Below are 16,947 nucleotides of genomic sequence, written 5' to 3' on the forward strand. Positions count from 1 at the left end.
TCATTTATGGGGTGTTTCTAATGTTTCAGCAGCATTACGCCCCCCAGAAAACAGTATGCGGCTATAAAATCAAGTGCAGAATTCCCGGACCGAAAAGGCCAAAAAGCCTCCTTTTATGTCAAGCCCTGGCACATGCCCGTGAATAAAGCACACATATTTGGTATCCCCATGCACGGGAGAAGTGGAAGAATGTGAAAGGAGATGAATTTTGGCCGTGGTCCATTTTGTGTGTGAAAAAGCTAGCATAAACTGACGCATTTGTTAAAAAAAAAGGTAATTTTATTTTGTTCCATCTTATTCAAGAAACTTTCAGAAGAAAACTGGACTGTCTAAAAATATGATAAACCCCTTGAAGAAAACCTTGTGGGGTCTACTTGTGTGAATGAAGTCATTTATGGGGTGTTTCTAATGTTTCAGCAGCATTAGGTCCCCCAGAAAACAGTATGCGGCTATAAAATCAAATGCAAAATTCCTGGACCGAAAAGGCCGAAAAGCCTCCTTTTATGTCAAGCCCTGGCACATGCCCGCACAGCGAATAAGGCACACATATTTGGTATCCCCATGCACGGGAGAAGTGGAAGAATGTGAAAGGAGATTAATTTTGTCCGTGGTCCATACCGTGTGTGAAAAATGCTAGCATAAACTGACGCAATTGCTAAATTCTTGCATTTTTTTCCAATTTTGCCCACTTTAGAGAAAAAAATAAAAATGATATATACTGACAAATGCCACTAAAACAAAGCCCTATCTGTCCTTTAAAAAGAGTGTAAAATTCAAAGATGAACTTTATTCACCTGCTGAGTTATAGTCATGTAAAGAAGCGCATAGCAAAATTGTGAAATTTGCTCTGGTCATTTAGCTGTAAAACAGCCAAGTCCTTAACTGGTTAAAGGGAATTTATCATGAAACGGACCTGCGGAGCTTTGGCGATAACAGAGGAAATAAACATCAAAGCAACGTTTATCAATATTTTTAATAAAAGACTAAAAAACTAGGTTTAAGGGCCGGTTCACATCAGTGTTGGCTTTCCGTTCAGGGTCTGATATGGAACTCCAAATCCCCTGCTGCTCTTCATACTGCTCCTGTCGAAGTCAATGCTAGCTGCATAAATCTGTACGTTAGAAGCTCCCCCTAGTGGCAGCTACAGGTAGAAATAATTTTATAATTCAACTCTATAGCTGTGTGATTTTTCTCTCCTGTGCCGCACTGGAGGATGGGGGTTTTGGGTTCTGGGATGCCCTATCGAAGTGCACACTGGAGCGATCTATTTTCTACCTCCAGAAATAAGGTGTTCTTAGGTTTTCAGTTGTTGATTTATACAGGAATGTAATGTTTTCTCTGCTTTTATCTAGGTTCAATTTCCATTCTCGGGTCAGAAGATGCAACTACTTGTCACATTGTAGTTCTTAGACACACAGGTACAGTACAGACCAAGCAGCCGGAAACCTTACAGTACTAGTGATGGACAAGAAACTGTAGACTTCATAATATCTTTATGCACAGAAATTTAAATATGGCCTCCAATTATGAGGTATTTAAAGGGGTTGTACTGGATCTAGAGATTTATCAACAAGCCTTGAAACCGGGAAAAATAAATTTCACCCTCTTTCAGACTCTGTCTTTTCTGGGTATTAATTATTCTGCTATAAACTTGCATTGTTTAAAGCCTATTATCTTTCGTCTGTATAAAACCAGACTGTAGACGTATACAGACCTTTGGGTTGAGAGCAGTGGAGTTGGCATTGAGTGGAATGATGGGCAGATGACAGGACCTTAGTCTCTTACGGTTATTATGTAGTGCATTATTTGTGCCTAAACTCTGCATTAGTAAAGAAGACCAAGTGTAACTATATTTTTCTCTTTCTCTTTCTCTCTTTCTCTTTCTCTCTCTTTCTCTTTCTCTTTCTCTCTCTCTCTCTCTCTCTCTTCTCTCTCTCTCTCTTTCTCTCTCTCTCTCTCTCTCTCTCTCTTTTTCTCTCTCTCTCTCTCTCTCTTTCTCTCTCTCTCTCTCTCTCTCTCTCTTTCTCTCTCTCTCTCTCTCTCTCTCTTTCTCTCATCATTACCACATATTCCATATATTGAAAACTCATGTTCTTGCTTTTAGGAAGTGAGGCCACTTGTTTAGCACACTGCGATGGATCAGATACTGAGAATGAGGTGGCAGCCATTATACAAGCTGTAAAGTCATTAACAAAGACATCGGAAGGAAGGTGGGTTATTACTCTTGCTTTTTGGGAACAGGAATTTTCCACCTCCATTATAAATGTAAATTAAGTTCAACTTATTTCTGGGAGTTGTAGTTTTGCTACGGCTGTAGAGCCACAGGTTGGGAACAGCTGCAGATAGAAGTCTCAGCACATACACATTAGCTTTGCCACTCTCCATACAATGATTTTGTCACAAATCTACAATGAATCTGCTGCAAAATTGTCATGTAGCACCAAAAATCCTCAACAACTCTGACATCAGAACATCCTTTACCTGTTGAAAAATCATGACGTAACTGGATGTGATGATGGGTGACAAGTATGGAGCTTCAGACACTGCAGGGTTCAGCTGTGTATTACAGCCCTGTTCTAATGGCCGGGATCGGAGATGGCGCCGATCCCAGACGTTTAACCACTTAGATGCCACAGTCATTAGTCATCCCATCTGGCCTCCCGAGACGCGATCTCAAGAGCGCCACATCCAAGTGGTTTTCGAGGGAGGGTGCTCTCTCTCTCGCCCCATCGGCACCCTGCAATTGCAATCGCAGGGTGCCGATGGCTTCTATGGCAGCCGGGGGCCTAATAAAGGCCCCCAGGTCTGCTTGTAGTGGATGCCTGCTAGGCCATGCCTGAGGCATGACATAGCAGATGCCTGTCCGTTTTACACTGACAGGCAATAATACGCTGCAATACAGGAGTATTGCAGTATATTCTAAAAGTGATCAGAAGATCGCATAGTGAAGTCCCCTATTGGGACTAAAAATAATGTTATCAAAAAGTTTAATAAAGTTAATAATAAATAAATAAAAATCCCAAATAAAAAATATGAAAAATCCACCTTTGCCCTTATAAATTACTTTAATATGAAATAAAATAAATTAAAACATTACACATACTTGGTGTCGCCCCGTCTGTAACGACCCCACCTATAACGCTATTACATTATTTAACACTCACGGTGAACGCCGTAAATAATGAAATAAAAAAAACAATGCCAGAATTGCTGTTTTCTGTTTATCCTACCTTAAAAAGAATTGTTAAAAAGCGATCAAAAAGTCGCATTTACTCTAAAATGGTACCAAGAAAAACTAGAAGTCGACCCACAAAAATCAAGCCCTCATACAGCTGCATAGGTCTAAAAATAAAACTATTATGGCTCTTTAAACGTGGCGACACCATAACAAATAATTTTGAAAAAAAAAAGTGTTTTTACTGTATAAAAGTAGTAAAACATACAGAATCTATCTATATTTGGTATCGCCACAATCCTAATGACCCACTGAATAAAGTTGTTATGTTATTTATATCACACAGTAAACAGCGTTAATCTAAGACGCAAAAAAGTGCCGAAATTTCAGGGTTTTTTTCCATTACCCCCCCCCCAAAAAAAAGTGAATAAAAGTTAATCAATAAATTCTATGTACCCCAAAATGGAGCTATTAAAAAATACAACTTGTCCCGCAAGGAACAAGACCTTACACAGCCATGTCGGCGCATAAATAAAAAAGTTATAGCTCTTGGAATGCGACGATGGAAAAACTTAAAAAATTGCTTGGTCATTAAGGTTTAAAATAAGCTGGTCATTAAGGGGTTAAACAAAAAAATAAGTGACATGGCCGCATCCATAAAAGTCCAAACTGTCAAAATATAACGTTATTTATCCCACATGGTGAACACCATAAATAATTAAAAACGATAGAATTGATGATTTTTTTTTTTGGTCCCCTTACCGCCCCCAAATTTTTTTTTAAAAAAAGTAATCAAAAATTCGTATATATTCCAAAATGGTACCAATAAAAAGATTGTCCCACAAAAAAACATAAGCCCCCCCACACAGCTCGATCCACAAAAACTGAAAAAGTTATGGGTCTCGGAATATGACGACACAAAACACATATTAATAACAAATTGCTTCTTAAAAGTAGTAAAACATTAAAAAAATATATATATAAATTTGGCATCGCCGTAATTATTTTGACCCACCTGTAAATTTTAGTGCACGGTAAACGGCGTAAAAATGAAACCCAAAAACACAATGGAAGAATTGCTGTATTCTCAATTCAAACCCACAATATTATTTTTAAAAGTTTCTTAGTCTGTTCTATGGTACATTAACTGGAGAAAAATACAACTCGTCCCACGAAAAACAAGCCCTCGTATGACTGTTGACGGAAACATAAAAAAGTTATGGCTTTAGAAAGTCAGGCGGAGGGAGAGTAAAAAAATTCAAATAGGCTTGGTACTTTAAGGGGTTAAAATATTTTGTCTTTTTTAAATAACAGGCTAGAATTGCACGTGGTTGGAGGTTTCAATGATCAACGCCAATTGTCACTGGCACTTTCACGTCAGCTTCTCAGTAAGTTTTCTCATTGTAAGTAATATATACTTGACAATAAGGGCCGTATTCCTGTATTTCCCTGATCATTGCTATTGTATACAGTGAAACCTCTCTGAGTAGACCACCCCTTTATCTGGACCAGAAATTCTGTGACAGATGTTCAGTTTCATCATATACTTTGCATACTGACCATATTCTTTGAGGGGACCACCCCACTAGAACGCTATTTTTCAATTCAAATTTGGGAGGTCGTCTCAATGTTTCACTGTATATACCACATTGCTGTAGAATTATCCAGAGTCTGTGACTAGACATAATATATCTATTATATATAATATATCTAAGCCAAGCATGTATATATGGTTAAGTATAGGAAACTGTACAGGTCGGGTCAAATTACTGTGGGCCTAACGGGCATTTAGCGAACTGCCCAAGGGCATGGCCAGACTAAAGGGGTAATCCCATCTCAGACATTTATGGCATACCCACAAGATGAGCCTTAAATGTTCGATAGATGCAGAAACCCGCACCTATTTCTAGAACCGGGCCCCCTGACCACGGTCCTACCTTCTGTCACTGGACTCCAGCCACTGAGTTATGAGGTAATTACAAGTTTACATTTACGTTAGTGTGAAAGTAATTACAATTATTTAGTGAGAAATGACAGTAGGCCAAAGTAATTGCACAAAAAAAATAAATTGAAGTTTATTTTTACTTATTTTAGGGGAGAGACTACTAGACTTAGCAATGTGAGATTTACATTATGGGGGATCCTGGCGTCTGGGCTGCACATCTAATCTGACACCTTCAGCAGTCCTTCCCCAATAATCTCCTTAGAAATGGCTCATGTGATCCTCACGGCACTTTTGCCATACAAATTTTCTTTCCCTAAAGACTGAAATAACCTAAATTTAATTTATATATGCCGTACATTTCTGCTGTTGGGGACCCCCATAATTTGATATGGGGGAAGTGTTCCCACTCCCCCGTTCCTGGCAGGCAGTTCTAGTGAAAGGTAGATCTGTAAACTGCTTAGTGTGTATCTCCCATTCACTGTAACAGAAAACCATTCCTTCACACCCACCTTGCTGCTGGGAACAGGCAACTGGGCACCCCCATTCTCAACTTTGTGGGGGTCCCAATTGTCGAACTCCTACTGATCATTTAATTATACCATATTCTGTCAATATGCCACACATACCAATGGTTGTAAGCAGTTCTAATAAATTCTCAACCTGTTTTGTAGAGGCGTTTGAAAAACAAGCAGAGGATGTTCATCTTGTCACGTTTTGTGTCACAGGTACGTGACTTTACCCATTTGCCATTTTTATGGATCACATATTTGTTGTGTAGCAAAATTTAGGATTATTATGGTCCCATTCCTGACTCTTTGCTCATAACCAAATATGTAGGTCAAACTGGACCGTAGAATTAAATTATCCAGTGTGTTAATGTCTCAGATATATTGATGTGTGACTTGATGTAGTGCTTAAAAAAATTGTACAGTGTTAGTGGGCACCCACTTAAATTGGAATTTACCTAAATTCAAACTTCCCTAAATTGCTTTATATATATATATATATATATATATATATATATATATATATATATATATATATATATATATAATCTCTATCTCATAACTTTTGAACGGCTCGAGGTAGAGGGTTGAAATTTAATGGGGTTATAAAATCTGCCAGTTACTGCCAAAAAAAAAACACCCCCATCCCCTTGTGGGCGGGGCAGTAAAATCTTAATGGGCACGTGGGGTCGAGTGGGGGCTCATTTGAAAGCTCTTTCCAATACAAAAATGATGCTGCAAACAATTTTGAGAGGATTTTTTTTTCGCTGAGATATTTAACATTAAAGTTATCTTCATTATCGGCTACCGCCGGTGTTGGCATTACCCAAAATGTACTGCGCGGGTAAAATCCTAAATGTGTGCGTGTGTGTTTGGGAATGTCACATCAAGGTGTCTTTAAATTACGTAATATTACAATACAATACCTCAGAGGTATTTGGTACTGGAATCATAAGCATACCGAACAACAGAGAATCCATCTCATTCTAAGATGAACTAATATACATTTCCACGCCATATGCCGGAATTCAGCATGAGGTCCGGCACACCGGTGGAAACTTATGTGGGATTTGTCCCATTTCTTGCATATGCACTGGGGATAGATAACATTGATGTAAGAACTTCAATTGCGTCATAAATTGTATAATAAAATCATGTTCATGGTTTAAAATTCGCTACAGATTGATTTTATTGTATATCGTTATTGTGGTTAGAGCCGTTTTCCCCCCTTTTCTGTTCCTTCGCTTCCCTTTCTGGTGGTTGCAGGCAGAACGTGTTAAATGATCAAATTCTGTGTGAGCGGAATATTGGACCTACACATAAAATGCTAGTTATCGGTACACTTTATTACGGATATCATAATATCATCACATGCTATTTTTTGTGTTTTAGATTTTTCTATTTAAAATTCCTTAACAGTTATGGCGGGGGTGCCTACAACTCGAGCAGTATAATCGATGTATGAACACATGTTTTCTGTTCAGATGACCTGATATGATTTCCCTTTATCATAGATATAAATGACAAGAAGGAGAATGGTATTCACCTCCCTATTATTTATGGAATAGGTAAGTTCTAATCGCATGAGGATAGAATGTATATCTGTACTGCTATCCGAGCACCATTCATTTGATCAATAAACCCTAGTATGTTCTTATGCGACAGGCTTACGTAGGTGCAGCCCGCATACTTATTGACTATGTAATGAATGTTCTCACAACTGGAGATACGATATGTGAGAAAGTGGCGCTTATGCGGGAAATATCTGTCTTAAAGAAGCACTCCCAAGATTTATTTATTTTCTATCGTTCACCCTTTTATAACATTTTTATTTTTTCCACTTTCAATGTGCAATTGCCCCCATATCGTTCCATGTCCAGCACCACGTGACCGCAATCAAACTCACTAATTTGTTCTTGAAGTTATGGCCGGACCGTTTGTAGTTCAGATCTGCCCAACGTTCACTCGGTGTGACGTCGCTCAGAGCCTTCTCCCCTCCCGTGCCCCGTCCCAGTGCTCATGTAGACAGCGGCACACACACAGCGCTCCACCCTCCTTTTGTTACTGCCAGTGGGGCTTCCTATGCAAGCCAAATCCCCAGCCAGAGAGTTGCAGACGCTCTGGCCGGGGATTCTGCTCCTGGAGGAGACCCTGGCGTCTCTATCCATATATGGACAGTGATGCCAGGGGCTCCTTCTTGAGCAGTATACCCAGCCAGAGTATCGGCTTCGCTCTGGCTGGGGATTCCGATCCCATTGGGAGCCCTAATGGTCGGTAATTACAGGAGGGGGGAGCGCTATCTGCAGGGGAGATGTGTGTGGCGCTGTCTACAGGGGGGTATGGCACTAACTACATGGGCACTGTGACACTATATGGGTACTATCTACAGGGGACACTTACTGTTTTTTGGCAGGTGTTGATGTGCTTCCCTGTCATGTAGGACTTGCAGTCACAGCCCTAGAAGAACGGGAGGAGGAACTCTGCTAGACGCGCCTCTAGCTGTGTTTCCCTGTAACATTACGGTAAGATGACAGGCAGCCTTAGCAAAAAAAAGCTTGGGAGTGCTTCTTTATCTACTTGTTAGTCATCCCATTTAAGTCTCTTCTCCCCCGCAAATGAGAACAATGTATTCAACTAAACAGCGCATACTAGTACATATTTATCAGAGTAGTTGTTTTAAGAAAAAAAAAAACCTTGGCCCAACAATTCTGTTCATGTGCAAAAAAAAAAATATTTCATTTTCAGAAGTGCAGTTTGTTCTTGTCTAAAAACCCATTCTGGTTATTTTTCAACTCAGCAGTAAATGTTAAGACAGGAGAAATTTACAATGCAAAATTTCAGGACCGGCAGCCAGACGAGGATTTGCGATCTGCATACATTCTGACAGGAGGACGTGTAAGTGTACATATATATTCAAGCTGTTGTATGAACAGTATATATGAGACCGTGGCGGGGAAAGTCATTGAGGGAAAATATGTTCCCCCTAGAATCCTGTCACATGTGTCTGGTATGTTAACACTGCGTGGGTTCAGGCATATTTCGGGGCATAAACGCCTCGAAATATGCCCTGAAAAACACTAGTGAAACGCCGAAATATGCCTGAACCCACGCAGTGTTAACATACTAGTGAAACACCGACAAACTGCTTCCCCTTTTTATTCTATAGGAGAAATGGTGTTTAGTTCAGACAGGGCGTTTTTTTACGCCGCTGGTTTAAAAAAAACAGCAGGTAAAAAAATGCAGCGTAAAAAGGAGCATGTCACTTGAGCCGTTTTTGGAGCGGTTTTTCATAGGGTCAATAGAAAAATGGCCATGGTAGGTGTCGCCGCTAGCAGCCGCTATGGCTGCTATAGCTGTAGCAATGCCTGAAGAAGCGCCAGGGCGGAAAGGAGGCTGATTCGCCAGGCCAGGGAGATTTGGGAAGGGAGCCAGCGCAGCGCCCCCTTCCACCTGCTGTACACGCCAGCCTCGCCACACAGTACCCCTGCACATAGCAGAGCGGGGACGTCGCTACAGCATTCCCCCCACAGTGTTAGCTCCAGCATACAGCGCTTCTCCTGAAAGGGATACACTGCTGCTCCTCACATGCACTCTGCGCTGTGAGGAGGAGAGAGCGAGCGACGTAGACACGGCCATCACTCGGGACACATTCCGGTGATGGCCGTGTATTACCCGGCCCCATAGACTTCTATGGGGGCCGGGTAAACGGCCGAAAATAGGGCATATCCAATTTTTTGACGGCCGGTTTTCACGACAGTCAAAAAATCGGTCGTGTGAATAGCCCCATTAGGGGTCTATTGTTACTACTGCAGCTGGGTGACGGGCGGTTTATGAACGGCCGTCACCCGACCGGGAAACCCTGTCATGTGAATAAGGGTTTAGACTCCAGGGAATGATTGGTTTGTAGCGGCAAGCTCAGACTTTCCAAAGTTGGCTTTTTGGAAAAGCTGGAAAGGGCCTGGCGTTGGATTGGGGAAGAGTAGGGCGAGTTCCCTAATTCGTGCGTGCGTGTGCGTGTGCGTGTTATACTGTCTGATTACCACTGTATCTAATCCTCCTACACTGTGCATTCGCTCAAAAAATGGCGCCATTTATCTCTCCCTCTATACACAGAGTTTGGGGGGGGGCTGTGTGTCAGGGGCAGATCACTGCTGACTTAACTACACAAAACTGGTGAGTAACAAGTGACACTGCAGTGTCTCCAGTGCCATGTGGAGTGGCCCTGGTGGAGTTAGGACTATTGTTTTTGTAGTTAGTGCTCAGCCGAGCGGGGTTTATTTTCTGTTCTGTCTAAACTGTAAATGCTGGAATAATCACAGGCTGGCCCTGTTTTGGGGCTTTCTAATAAAACAGTGATAATGTTCCATAGGGTAATTTAATGGTGCAATAATTTTTAACCCCTTAATGACCAGTCCTGAAAAGTCCTTAATGACCAGCAAAATCTTTCCGTTTTTGCTTTTCTGCCTATCGGCAACCATACCTTTTTTTACTTTTTATATTTTCTGAAAAAATGTACTGTATGTTATATAATGTTTGCGGCATGAATATAGGAAAAAGCGATGCTCGGCATTTTGTATTTTTGTTTTATCCCGTTCATGTTTCACCCTAACTAACCTGTTAAATACATTTTTTAAGTTGTTATGGTGATGTAGATACCGAATACACTGTTCCAAATTATTATGCACATTGGATTTAAGTGTCATAAACATTTAATTATTCGTTTTTCAATTAAACTCATAGAGGGTATTGTGTCTTAGGGCTCTTTGGATCATTGTAATCAATCTCAGACACCTGTGATAATTAGTTTGCCAGGTGTGCCCAATCGAAGGAAAACTACTTAAGAAGGACGTTCCACATTATTAAGCAGGCCACAGGTTTCAAGCAATATGGGAAAGAAAAAGGATCTCTCTGCTGCCGAAAAGCGTGAAATAGTGCAATACCTTGGACAAGGTATGAAAACATTGGATATTTCAAGAAAACGTAAGCGTGATCATCGTACTTTGAAAAGATTTGTGGCTGATTCAGAGCACAGATGGGTTCGTTCAGATAAAGGCATAATGAGGAAGGTTTCTGCCAGACAAATTAATAGGATTAGGAGAGCAGCTGCTAAAATGCCATTGCAAAGCAGCAAACAGGTATTTGAAGCCGCTGGTGCCTCTGGAGTCCCGCGAACCTCAAGGTGTAGGATCCTCCAGAGGTTTGCAAGTGTGCATAAAGCTATTATTCGTCCACCCCTAAACAATGCTCACAAGCAGAAACTGTTGCAATGGGCTCCGAAATGCATGAAAACTAATTTTCAAACCGTGTTGTTTACGGATGAGTGCCGTGCAACCCTGGATGGTCCAGATGGATGGATGGTTGGTGAATGGCCACCATGTTCCAACAAGGCTGCGACGTCAGCAAGGAGGTGGCGTAGTCCTGTTTTGGGCTGGAATCATGGGGGAGAGAGCTGGTAGGCCCCTTTAGGGTCCCTGACGGTGTAAAAATGACCTCTGCAAAGTATGTAGAGTTTGACTGACCGCTTTCTTCCGTGGTATAAAAAGAACTGTGCGTTCCGTAGCAAAATTATCTTCATGCATGACAATGCACCATCTCATGCTGCAAAGAATACCTCTGTGTCATTGGCTGCTATGGGCATAAAAGGAGAGAAACTCATGGTGTGGCCTCCATGTTCCCCTGACCTCAACCCTATTGAGAACCTTTGGAGCATCCTCAAGCAAAATATCTATGAGGGTGGGAGGCAGTTCACATCAAAACAGAAGCTCTGGGAGGCTATTCTGACATCCTGCAAAGATATTCAAGCAGAAACTGTCCAAATACTCACAAATTCAATAGATGCAAGAATTGTGAAGGTGATATCAAAGAAGGGGTCCTATGTTAACATGTAACTTGGCCTGTTGAGTTTTTTTTGATTGAAAGAGCTTTTGATTTCTGTAAATATGACCTCCTGATGCTGCAAATTCAACAAATGACCATTTTAGTTCTCTTTACAACCTTTAAAATGTTTTGATCTCTGTTGTGCATAATAATTTGAAACCGTGCATTTTGAGGTTTTTTTACTTCTAAAAAAAAATCTTATCATTAGATTTGTTCAATAAAATTTGCATTATACTCCAACGGATGATGGCTTGAAGATTATACTGACTGTCATTTGCATCGACTATTTAGGAAAATCAGTGAAAAATAACATTTGCATAATAATTTGGAATGCGGTGTATGTGTAGGATTTTTATTTTTTTTAAGACCGGATTTACACGGGCGTGTTCGGTCCGTGATATATGGTCTGTATGTCGGCCGTATTTCCCAGACCGAATGCACTGCAGGGAGCCGGGCTCGTAGCGTTATAGTTCTCTTTGACGCTAGTTGTCACTGCCTCTGTGGGAAAACTGTCCCGTACTGCAATCATGTTTTCGGTACGGGACAGTAGTTCCGCGGAGAGGCAGTGACATCTAGCGTCATAGAGAACTATAATGCTAGGAGCCCGGCTCCCTGCAGTGCGTTCGGTCTGGGAAATGCGTCTGAAATACAGACCGTATTTCACGGACCGAACATGCTCGTGTGAATCTGGCTTAAATGTATGGGCAATAAAAGATAATTTATGCAAAATAATTATTTTTTTGGGGACATATATATATATATATATATATATATATTTTTTTTAATCCCATGAAGGGATAACTTTTATTTACAGCTTTATTTTTTACTTATGTATTAGCATACTCTTGTATACTAATACATTATACTATGTCAATTTTGACACAGGCTTCGGTTAGGGCAGCACATAGTGTGCCCTAAGAGCAGGAATACTGGACAGATACCCTGGGGTTCTTTCTAGGACCCCAGGGCTGACTGCAAAGGGCTTCATGGGGTTTCCGGTGACTCAGAGGGGAGTCTCTTTTGATCATGCCGTGGTCACGGACCGTGGCGATCAAAGGATTAAACAGCTGGTGCTCCTCAGCCTCTACAGCGATGCCAAGACATCGCTGTAGACTCGGGACCCACACCGCCTGACGTCAAGACAGTGGGCGGTCAGAAAGGGGTTAAAGAGAATCTGTTGAAGTAATCATGTAGTGTGCACCTCCATGACTCGGGAGCTCCTTCTTAAATCTACTACAAAATGGTCAGTTAGTCCTCCTGTCTGTGCTAATTTGTGTCCATTCAGCCAAAAGAGTATTTTTGAGGCAAGAGGCTGATGTTGGACAAAAAGATCTAGCTCGCAATCCGCGTTTCAAATTATACCAACGTTGTTTGATGGTGTGGAGGTCAGAACTCTGTGCAGGCCATTCGAGTTCCTCCACACACCATCTATATGGACCTTGCTTTGTGCACAGGGACACAAAAGGGCCGTCACCAAACTATTCCCACAAAGTTGTCCCACCAATTTTTACAGCAGGCATTATGCATTCTTCTAGTATTCACCAAACCCAGATTTGTCTATCCGACTGCCAGATAATGAAATGCAATATATAATTTCAGAGAACACTCTTCCACTGTCCAGTAGCCGCGTTCTTTACAGCACTCCAACCGATGCTTGGCATAGCTTATGGTGTTGTTAGGTTTGTGTGCAGCTGCTCGACCATGGAAACCCATTTCATGATGTTCTTGTGCCGACGTCACTTCCAGAGGTAGTTTGGGACTTTGCAGTTAGTGATAACATGGGATAGATGATTTTTCACGCACTTCAGCACTGATCAGCCCCACTCTGGGACCTTGCGTGGTTTATCACTATTTGACTGAGCGGTTATTCCTAGAGTTCAAGATGATCGCTTTTTCCGTTGACTGGGGAAATCATCCAGATCAGAAATTTCACCAACTGACTTGTGGCAAAGGTGGCATCCTATGAACGTGCCGTGTGTAAAGTCACGGAGCTCTGCAGTATGACCAATGCTACTACCAATGTTTGTCTAGAGTTTGCATGGCTGTGTGCTTGATTGTTAGGTATGTGTTTGCAATGGATGTAGCAGAAACACCTGAGCTCAATAATTAGTTGTTACTACTTTCTGGTAACACGAAACCAGCAGAATTTTACGCAGTATCTTCTCTAGATTTTAGCTGGAATGCCTGGTTACTGTAACAGAGAAATAACACTTCTGTTGGTGTCTTCGTTTAGATGGTGAATATTTATGATGCCAAAACTGAACAGTTGAACATTGGGCCTTATTCCTGGTTGCCCTTCCCAAACATAGATTTTTGGCTAAATCAGGATGACGAGCAGATCCTTGATGTAAGTATATAGTATATGTTCAGCTAATCGCATCACTACTAAGCGCAATAAGTAATAACACCTACGATTAGGAGTGTGATCTGGAGACTTGAGCCATATACAACAAATAACTATGAAGTCCTGCTTTACACGTGTAACATGAAACACTTTCTAGGCCATCGATTTTTTATTTTTTTTTTATTTTTTTTTAGGGACTGGACAGCCCCTTTAACAATAATTGTTTTGTAGCACTAACTTGTTTGTGTAAGTGAGTGAAACAATTTCATAAAAGCCTAAACTATCTACCCTGTGTACTTGAAAGTTTCATTAGCTGTGAACCAATTTGTGGCACATGTACTATACAGGTGGACCACAGAAATTTTTATAAGGCCTGGAACAGGTGTTCTTCCCATCAGTCAGAGTTTGCCTGTAGCCACCACTAGAGGGAGCTCACTGCATACATAGATTTTTTTTTTTACAGCTTTCAATAGTAGTGGTGGCTGCAGGGAGATTGAATTGTATAACTTTGTGAAGGGATTTACAGCTTTGTGTAAAAAAAAAAAAATATTGCTCCGATTCTTTTAGATATATTATAAAATTATAGGGGATATTTACTTATATTATGGATATATAAAAAAAAAAAGCTTTCACTCTAGGTGTGTGGCCCATTCTAGGTTGTGCTATGGGGCCCTAAGATTTCTCAGTACATCACTGATTAGTTGTCATATTTCAGTTATATATTGTCATCTTCTTAAAAAAAAAAAAACAACCAGCTTTTAGAATGGCAGTGAGACACATTTCATTGTATATACAGATGCAGCCGTCTTTATCTTGACTTAACACCATTAAATACAGTGGCGAGATACTTTACTTTTTTTAATGGCTTTTGTTGTGTAATATCACGCTGCAGCGAGTTATCAGTCAAGATAAAGATGGCTACATCTGTAAGGTGTAAGCAAATGTATAATAAATGAGCCAAATTCTAAATCCTATTGTCGAAATGTAAGATTGGTATCAAATGTTCACAGATGGTAAATCAGTTTTGTTTCAGTGTGTCAGGGCCCCCCCCATCTGCCATGACTATAGTTGCTACCTGCTAGGGGAGATACTCTACATAGACGTGCTATACTCTGCTCACTACTCCTTATTTTGCAGTGTTTTTCCACATCTCCACATGCCGAACCTCCACAGTTTGTACAACATATGAAATCTTCACTCCAGTATCTGAAGGTCAATCCACGCCCCCAAGTATCTGTATTTCCTGATGGAAGGCCCCGCTCCTATAAGAAAAAAGCTGATGGACAATGGGAAAGGATCAAAAACTGAATTGACTTTTTCCCCAGAAACAGCGCTACTCTAGTCCATGGGCTGTGTCTGGTACTGCAGCTCCGCTCCATTCAGAGTGGCTGTGTTTCTGAAAAACAAACCTGGTCTTTCTAATGTTGGGCAACCCCTTTTAATATTTCCTGTGTGTAACCAGGAACCATATGGACCATCATACTTTGTTTATGCAATTTCCTTTTAACAATGCAAGAAAGAAACAAAGACCAAATAATGTGTGATCATTGCATACAACACTTTGTTTGATCTTCAGCAGAGTACTGGTATGTTATTTTTTTCCCCCCACTTTTTGGTCAACCCAGGCCAGCGTGGAGTTATTCAATTTTCTCTAAAAATAAGTCACTAGTAACTAGAACTTAAAGTTGTCCTCTTGTGCAGAGTTGTAAAGTTTCAGCAATGTCTTATAGGGTTTCCCACAAACACATGTATCCCCTATCCGTTCTACTCATCGCTGGGAGTCCCATGGGTCAGACCCCCCCCCCCCCCAGCGATCACACATGTATCCCCTATCCAGTGGATGGAGGGGATACATGTGCTTTGTGAGAAACCCCTTTTATGTCCGTTTCCCAATGACACCCAGTGTTGCCACCTTTTAGAGGCTTTTCCCCTTTGAACACCATTTAACAAGATACACATGTAATGAATATATAAAGAGAAACCTTGTAAATAATGTACATTGTATTACTTATTTTGTACTGATCCCAAATCCCAGCCTGTAATGGACTACAGCTGCATTCACGGTTCTTCTGGCTTCATAGCTGAAGTCTCCCAGCATTCCTTGCTGTTATTATGTCTGGAGGGAGCTTGTGTAGGCTGGGAACTGTACAATAATCTGCTGTAGGAGAAGACAAACTGTCCTACTGTATCATAGGAGCACAGCTCAGGATCTGGCCACAAAGCGTTAGAACTTCCTGACTGAGGTATGGGTTGGGCAGATTTTCTGATGTATACCCTTTTAACGGAAGGTTGTAACATACGCCACTGTATAGGCATACATTGTCCATAATGTGTGTGTATATATATATATATATAAAAAGTATACTGCAGAATAAGGGCTTTTGTTGCTACCGGCTTAGCATCCGCAAAAAACGCTCTTTTGGCATACACTGGGAGAACGGGTCCTATGGATACATTTCAGTATATAAATTGGGAGCTTTCCTGGTACATACAATGAACAAAGGGTTAAAAGATCTCCCAGTTTCATCACCGACCTTCTCCCAAACTACTATATGTCAAATCTCTGTACTTACCCATCAAGGTTGATTTGCCATTCAGGAGCTGCAAGAGCTTTCAGCTTAATAGAAGGGCCATTTTGGCCATCACACTTTTTCTGAATGAGAATGCAACGAACTGCTGAATTTAATTTTTATTTTGAGAAAAGGACAACTAGGGAGTTTTTCCCCTTCATCTGTGGAAGTGCTATTTAATAAAATTAATCCTTAAAAGGTGCTTTTATTATGTCCAAGTCAGTAGTTTAACTCCAGTTCTCCAGTAACTCCCACAGGTCATAATTAGAACATGTCCCCTGTGCAACGCCAAGGAAATCCTGACCTGTTGGTGGTAGTTGTGAAACACTGGTCTAGTACATAGATAACCACACATATATACATTTGTGATGTGACTCCTATTTTGTGTGAATAATTATTGTCTGTCCTATTAAACCCCTTCATTTTGTATTGCTTTAGTATTTTTACAATTTGTTCTCAGAAATCATGAAAAGTTACACAGCACAAGACAAATTTGCAAGCGACTGCTACAATATTCCATAATGAAAATT

At 40.9% G+C, this 16,947-nt stretch overlaps 1 protein-coding gene across 2 annotated transcripts in view; it reads left to right on the top strand.

Annotated features, from left to right (window-relative positions):
* The window catches only part of NTAN1 (N-terminal asparagine amidase), a 29,012-nt gene extending 12,828 nt beyond the window's left edge, over positions 1 to 16,184 (top strand). Inside the window, exons 3-10 of one of the 2 annotated variants that reach the window (XM_075831344.1) lie at positions 1,353 to 1,418; positions 2,105 to 2,210; positions 4,490 to 4,563; positions 5,792 to 5,845; positions 7,141 to 7,194; positions 8,427 to 8,521; positions 13,737 to 13,850; positions 14,985 to 16,184. In XM_075831344.1, the coding sequence (XP_075687459.1) occupies positions 1,353 to 1,418; positions 2,105 to 2,210; positions 4,490 to 4,563; positions 5,792 to 5,845; positions 7,141 to 7,194; positions 8,427 to 8,521; positions 13,737 to 13,850; positions 14,985 to 15,155 (734 nt within the window). In that variant the 3' untranslated portion in view covers positions 15,156 to 16,184. Of the gene's footprint in view, positions 1 to 1,352; positions 1,419 to 2,104; positions 2,211 to 4,489; positions 4,564 to 5,791; positions 5,846 to 7,140; positions 7,195 to 8,423; positions 8,522 to 13,736; positions 13,851 to 14,984 lie in introns of both variants that reach the window. The other variant, XM_075831343.1, reaches the window with a different exon arrangement.
* Positions 16,185 to 16,947: the final 763 nt, after the last annotated feature.

This window comes from Rhinoderma darwinii, chromosome 6 (genome assembly GCF_050947455.1).
Source record: "Rhinoderma darwinii isolate aRhiDar2 chromosome 6, aRhiDar2.hap1, whole genome shotgun sequence".
Lineage (NCBI taxonomy): Eukaryota > Metazoa > Chordata > Amphibia > Anura > Rhinodermatidae > Rhinoderma > Rhinoderma darwinii.